Raw genomic sequence first — 7,511 nt, forward strand, 5'->3', positions numbered from 1 at the left:
TTTAAATGAGTGCATAGAGGATTTAGAAAGAAATGTCAATGTAATAGTGCTGGGAGACCTTAATTCTAGAGTAGGAAATAGTCCAATCGATGGAGTGGTTGGGAAATGTGGAGTTCCAGGAAAGAATCATAGTGGAGAGTTGATGGTGGAAATGTGTCTAGAAAGAGAGTTGATGATAGCAAATACAGTGTTTCGGAAGAAAGTCAAGCATAAGTACACATGGGAGAGGGTGGTGGAGGGAAGGGTGGTAGATAGAGCGCTAATGGATTAGGTAGTGGTAAATAGGATTATGATAGGAAGAGTTAAGGATGCACATGTGCTAAGGGAAGAGGGTGGGGGAATATCAGATATTTTTTTGGTGGAAGGTAAGTTGAGAGTGGAGGATAGATGGAGAAAGAGGAAAGGGACAAAAGGTAGGGAGGTTCTTAGAGTGAACTCTTTGAATGAAAAGGAAAAGAAGAAGGAGTACGAAAAGAAACTGAAGGAGGAGTGAGAGGGAGTGAAGGATAGAGTAGAGCTGGGTGTGGAGGAGGAATGGGGATGGCTCAAGGAGGGAGTCATAAAGTGTGCAAGGATGGTGTGTGGAACAAGAAGGACAGGTGGAAATAGAAGGAAGGGTAGTGAATGGTGGGATGAGGAAACAAAGAATGCTGTAGAAGAGAAGAAGCGAGCTTTCACAGATTGGTTACAAAATAGGACGAGGGAGTCATATGAGAGGTACAAAGAAAAGAAAAGAGAGGTAAAGAAAAAGAGGAGGCAAAGAGGAGGGTAGATGTGAAATGGGGTAAAAGTATGATAGAAAATTTTGAAAGTAATAAAAAGATGTTTTGGAAAGAAATTAAGAGAGGAAGAGGAGGCGAATCAAGTAGAGAAGAAAAGGTAAAAGGTGAAGATGGAGAGATGATAATGGAAGAGAAGGCAGTAAGGGGAAGATGGGCAGAATATTTTAGGGAGTTGCTAAATGTGAAGGAGGATAGGGAGGGAAAGATAGCTGCAGTGGGAAATGCTAAGAAAATGAGAGTGATGAGTGAGGAAAATGGAGGAGAAATAAGGAAGGATTAAGTGAGGGCAGTTGTTAAGATGATGAAAGCAGGTAAGGCACCTGGTCTGGATGGATGCCATGCAGAATGTCTGAAAAAAGGCTGTACAGTGATGGTGGACTGGCTGGTGAGGTTATTTAATGTTTGCTGGAGAGAGGGTAGAGTGCCGGAGGACTGGAAGAGTGCCTGTATAGTTCCTCTTTACAAGGGAAAAGGGGACAAGTGTGAATGTAGTAGTTTCAGAGGGATTAGCTTGTTAAGTGTAGTTGGGAAGGCTTATGGGAGGGTCTTGATTGAGAGGATTAGGAGAGGTACAGAAGGAGTAATTGGTAAGGAACAGTGTGGATTTAGGACAGGTAGAGGTTGTGTAGATCAGATCTTTGTAGTAAGACAGATATGTGAGAAAGCTATAGGAAAGGGGAAGGATGTATTTGGGGCTTTTATAGATCTGGAAAAAGCTTATGATAGGGTAGACAGAAAGGCACTGTGGGAGGTTATGCAGATATACGGGATAGGAGGAAAGCTTCTGGGAGCTGTCAAGAGTTTTTATGAGAGTAGTAGAGCTTGTGTCAGGATTAGAAATGGAGAGAGTGAGTGGTTCGAGGTAAAAGTGGGACTTCGCCCTGGCTGTTCAACTTATACATGGATGGGGTAGTGCGAGAGGTAAATGCAAGGGTAGTGGGTCAGTGATTGGAGATGGTTAAAGAAAATGGAGATTAGTGGGAGGTGAGCCAGCTGTTGTTTGCGGACGACACTGCATTTGTGGCAGGATCGGAGGAGGGATTGAGGAAGTTGGTGGCAGAGTTTGGGAGAGTATGTGATAGAAGAAAGGTAAAGATAAATGTGGGTAAAAGTAAGGTGATGAGATGTACAAGGGGTGAAAGTGGCAGTAGACTGGGAGTGAGCATTAAGGGAGAGCGACTGGAGGAAGTGGATAGTTTTAGATACTTGGGTGCAAATGTGGCAGGAAAAGGTGGAGTGAAGGTAGAGGTAGAATGCAGATTGAGAGAAGCGAGTAAATGCCTTGGTGGATTAAAAAGTGTAATGAGGAATAGACATTTGGGAATGGATGCTAAGAGGAGACTGTATGAAGGAGTGATTGTGCCAACAGCACTGTATGGGGCAGAAATATGGAACATAAGAGAAGAAGAGAGAAGGAGTTTGAATGTGTTTGAGATGAGGTGTCTGAGAAGTATGATGGGGGTTACTAGGCTAGATAGAGTGAGAAATGAGGAGGTGAGGAGGAGAACAGGGATGGAAAATGAGCTGGGAGATAGGGTTGATGAAAGAATATTAGGATGGTTTGGACACATGGAAAGAATGAGTGAAGAGGTATGGAAGGCAGATGTGGAGGGAGTGAACATGAGGGGACGTCCTAGGATGTGGTGGATGGATGGGGTGAAGGGGGCTTTGGGGAAGAGGGGAATGTCTGTTGAGGAAGGACGGGAGAGGACAGAAGACAGGGGCGAATGGAGAATGGTTGTATATGGATGATGTTGTAATTGCATGAGGTGGAAATGGCGGAGGGATGGGGATGAGGTAGTATGTGTGAGCAAAATTTGACGCAGCCCGAAGGTATTTCTCCCCGTCTTCTCCTTTTATGCAATGGGGGGACGGAGAGGGGGTCGCCGATTTAATGAAGCGGCCTTGCTGTGGATGTGCTGTGTCTTGCGACACTGCTTCTGACCCAGGGCAGTGGACAAGGTGCAGGGATGACCCGTCATTCAGGAGGTGCTAAGATAAGAGGGAGGGTGGAGGGGTGTGGAGTGTATTCAGGGATGGAATGGGTGGAAATGATTTTATGCCTTTTCCTTTTTGGCTACCTCCCTTGTAAGGGGGAAAAAGCCTTGATATATGTATGTATGTATGTATGTTAATGAGAGATGGACTTTTGAAGTTAAAAGATCACGCAATCAATCCTAGAATCTTATTTGCTTTCTCAGAGGCTGAAATACACTGCTTAGAGGATTTGAGATCGTTATTGATAATTCCACCGAGATCCTTTTCACAATCCATTTTTGTCAACGAATTTCTAAATAACTTGTAATCGTACTTATTGTTATTTTTACCTTGCATTTACTTGTGTTAAATTTCATTAGCCACTTCTCAGATCATTGCTGTACTTTATCTAAATCTTCTTGAATATCTAATTGGTTTAAGGGATCATTTGCCATTCCGCACAGTTTTGTATCATCAGCAAATTTAGAGACAATAGATTAGTTCGTGGTCTATATCATCATATATACTATGAATAGAAGAGGCCCAAGAACAGAGCCCTGAGGGACTCCACTCGCAACATTTTTCCATCTAGAAGTTTTGCCATAGAACAACTCTCTGTTTTCGATCATTCAACCAATTACTAGTCCAACTTAATAGGTTACCACTTAATTCCGTGTGAAGCTAATTTAATAAGTAGTCTTTCGTGAAGGACAGTATCAAAAGCTTTTGCAAAGTCTATATTGTTTCTTTTATCATAATTCGAGATGATTGTGTTGTAAAATTCGAGTTAGTCAGGCAAGAACGTTTCCGTCTGAATCCATGCTGGCTATCATTTATTAAACGGTTACTTTCTAAGTGGTGTTAGATAATATCTCTGATGATAGTTTCCATTATTTTTCCTACGATTGAAATAAAGCTTATAGACCTGTAGTTATTTGGTTTCTTTTTGTTAATTTTTTTGAATATGGGGGTAACGTTAGTTAGCTTCCATTCTTTTGGGACATCTCCGGATATGATGGATTTCTTGAAAATAATTTCTAGTGGAACAACAATCTCATTTATCATTTCCTTTAAGATTCTTGGATGCTTACCGTCAGGCTCTGGTGTTTTATTAACTTTGAGTTTTTCTATACACCTTTTACTTTTTCTTTTATTATATTTACCGCAGTGAGTAAGTTCACCCTAGACTTTTCGCAGGTTTCAGTTTGGAGTTCACTTTGAGGTGTTTCGTTTACGAATACCGAGCTGAAATAGCTGTTTAAGATATCACTCATTCTTTCATTTGAATATTCAAGTTGACCGTCAGCAGATAATAGTGGGCCAATGTGATTCCTAATAATCTTTTTATCCCTAATGTAGCTAAAGGACTATTTGGGATTCTCTTTTGATTTATCACTGATATTCATTTCGTATTGATAGTCATTAGGTGCACCCGAGCACTTGTATTTCTTATAAGCCTGTCTCTTTTTAGCAGTACTTTATTCAGCCTGATTGGTGGTGGTGGTGGTGGTGGGGGTTGTCTGTCCTTAAACGGGATGTAAGTATGAATCATCTTAGTAAGCGCATTTTGAAATATTTCCCACATCTGATCTACAGGTCTTTCGCTTAATTTTGCCTCCACTGAAATCGGGTATTTTAGATATACAAGTATCTATTCTAAAAATCTTTAGCTGCTTGAATCTAAGTTGTGATCACTACTTGCAATAGATTCCTTTCGCTGTTAGTGAAAGGAACCTCGTTCTAGAATATAGGTGACAAAACTAGACGAATTGTTATTCCTGGCTGTTCCATGGCGTCGAGAGAGATTGCAAATGTTCAGCTTGAACGTATGACCACAAATAAACATGGTCAAAGTTCATTTGTTCATAGGGACCAATTAAGGGTGACTTATTAATTTATCTATATATTGTATTAAGAAGAAGAAGGTGAGGAACCTACTCCAGGGGGTGCTGATTACCTGCGGCCGAAGCCTTTCTTCTTTGCTCTGTGAGCTTTGTCTGTTAGGGCACGTAACGGTCACTGGGGGAAGTGGAGAGAGGTGCGGGATTCGAACCCGCAATTAAGCACACTTCAGTTTAGGTCATCAGCGCACAGGTTAAAAAACAAAAAACAGGTGTAATAAGTTATATAAGAAAACAACACTTTCAGAAGATAACAATATATCATTAAAATTAATAACACAGACACGGAGAATAAATACAAAAAAAAAATAATGCAAGTTGTGTTAATATGTTCGCTAAACTTCTAACTTTGAAGTGAAATTCTTATCTGATAAAAGAGTTCAACGCTTAACCTGACTTAAAAGGAAGCAAGAGGACGTCAAGAAAAAATTAAGAATATAAAAATGTAATCAAACCCTTTAAAACATGTGAGATTAAAAGAGAAATGATAATTAGACAGGAAAAAAAGAGTAAAATGTAATTAGAAGTGCAAGAGAGAGAGAGAGAGAGAGAGAGAGAGAGAGAGAGAGAGAGAGAGAGAGAGAGAGAGAGAGAGAGAGAGAGAGAGAGAGAGAGAGAGAGAGAGAGAGGCGAAAAGGAGAGGTTACCAGAAAAGAGAGCGAAACAAGGATGAGAAAAAGTGGAAAGAGAGACGGGGGTAGAACAAATTCTTAGAAGAGAAAGTAAAAGAGAGAGAGAGAGAGAGAGACGTAGGAGAAGTGGACTGAAAAAACAAAAAGAGAGAGAGAGGCGGAAGGCGCGTAGCTGTGGACTAAGTCGTCGACTTTGCCCTATTATGTGTTTGGACTGTTAGGACAGGTAACAGTCAATGCAGGGAATTGGAGAGTTGTGCGAGATTCGAACCCACTTCTGAGCGAATGCGGGGCCAACATACTTTCAATTACGTCACCAGCGCACGAGACAGACAGACAGACAGACAGACAGACAGACAGACAGAGAGAGAGAGAGAGAGCGAAAGAGAGAGAGAATAGATATGTTGTGATCCTGACAAATGCTTCGTCCTTCCGAAGATCAGCCCAGGCGCACCAAGTGACCACATATCTGCGATATTTTCTTGACTCTTTGCGAGTATCGCCTTTGGGCCTCGGAACTTGAGTCGTTGTAGGAATCTACCTCTTCAAGATGATCGTCCAACTGTTTCTCGCCTTGTGTCGCTGCCTCCAAGAGTTCAACATCCGCCGAAAAGAAAAGACTGCGACTTCGAGAGGAATGGACTTCGGCCGAACTACAACCTTTGCCTCGATGCCCGCCACCCTGACTCACTGCGACAAAGTCCTGAAGGAAAACGAAGAAACAGTGAATCGTTACAAATTCACTTCAGGATGGACTAGAGTCGGGGTTCTTGGGCAAGGAGGATTTGGCAAAGTTTTCTTATTGGAAAAGAAAAAGAGAAAGGCGCTTATTGCTCGCAAGGTCGTTTCTCGCCGGCCTTCGGAACGTGGATTCAGGTCGGAGGAAATGATCCACATACAGATGAGCCACCCGAATGTGCTCAAGCTGTTTTGCTGGGAACAGAGGGTCATTACGTTGTGCCTATACCTGGAGTACTGCTCCAGAGGAGACATGACGAGCAACATTAATGTCCTAAGTGAGAAAAAGGTCAAATCTTATTTCAAACAACTATTGGACGGCGTCAAATACATACACTCGAGAGGCGTCGCTCACAGAGATCTGAAGCCAGACAACCTTCTTGTGACCAAAGATAAGGTCTTAAAGATCTCTGACTTCGGTCTTGCCTGTCTCTTCATTAAGAACGGCGAAGAAACCCGACTGTCTGGAAAGGTGGGCACTAGACCTTACATGGCACCGGAAGTACTACAGTGCCACGAGAAGAGCTACCTTGGCCCTCCTGTCGACGTGTGGGCTTGTGGCGTCATCTTCTTCAACATGATGACCAGAAGAAAGCCCTGGGCAAAGGCAGACCCCAAGGATAAGAATTACAGAAGGTGGGCCGAGAAGAACAAGGGGATATATAAGAAAGAAGCCTGGAAAAAACTGAACAAAACCTCAAGAACGCTTGTGAGTCTTCTCCTGGAACCTGATCCCCTGAAAAGATTATCTGGCTGGAGAAGCCTCTGCGGACAGTGAGCAAGTCCCGCTCTTGAACGAATATCGCCTGGAACCCTTTCTCATTAAACATTTGAGAGGATCATACTATTATCTTAAGCCTTTGGCTACAGAAGGCTTCCCTCAGCTGAATGAATATTACCACAAACCTATAATTGTATGTACTTGTGTTCACAATACCTGGTGCAGTGAGTGTCTATTTTCATTATTTGAGCTTCCACCCTCAAACTGATTTGTAAAACATATCAAGGAATATTGAAAACTTAAATCCTTTGCTGAAATGATAAGTTTACTGATCTTCGTGAAGCTAAAGGAGGACCTCTTTATTCTGGTTGTCGAGAGACGATCCGTTTTGTTCTGATTAGTACCAGATGACAGAAAAGGATCTTTTGCTTAAAGGAATGACAACTGATTCACTTTTAACATGGAATGAGAATAACCCAAAGTAGAAAAAATAGGTCACACCTCCTGTAAGGTGGAAAAAACCTTTTGATACATGTTTATAAAGTAAAAAAAAAATCTAACTGAATGAACGATGAATTCCACGAGAAAAGAATCCTAACCTCCCCAAAAAGAAAAAAAAAGCCTTAGTGTAAACACAGTATGACTTACCAAATCCAGATCATCAAGCGAACCTCACAACAGATGATGGAAACTCAAGTTAGGCCACGACTTCTGCAAAGAAAAAGATCGACAAGTGTACCTCTAAAAGGTGGGGTAGACG

The 7,511-nt window shown here is 41.9% G+C and overlaps 1 protein-coding gene across 1 annotated transcript; it reads left to right on the top strand.

The window, feature by feature from the left end:
* Positions 1-5,842: 5,842 nt before the first annotated feature.
* On the top strand, positions 5,843-6,808 carry LOC143036017 (serine/threonine-protein kinase Chk1-like). The gene has a single exon (XM_076203275.1). The coding sequence runs from the start codon at positions 5,843-5,845 to the stop codon at positions 6,806-6,808; it is 966 nt and encodes a 321-aa protein (XP_076059390.1).
* The last annotated feature ends 703 nt before the right edge of the window (positions 6,809-7,511 follow it).

Source organism: Oratosquilla oratoria, chromosome 20 (genome assembly GCF_046742065.1).
Source record: "Oratosquilla oratoria isolate Oo_2021 chromosome 20, ASM4674206v1, whole genome shotgun sequence".
Taxonomy (NCBI): domain Eukaryota; kingdom Metazoa; phylum Arthropoda; class Malacostraca; order Stomatopoda; family Squillidae; genus Oratosquilla; species Oratosquilla oratoria.

What these genes read in the sequence shown, in the direction of transcription:
- LOC143036017 (XM_076203275.1), top strand. Translation starts at nt 5,843, where the DNA reads ATGATCGTCCAACTGTTTCTCGCCTTGTGTCGCTGCCTCCAAGAGTTC.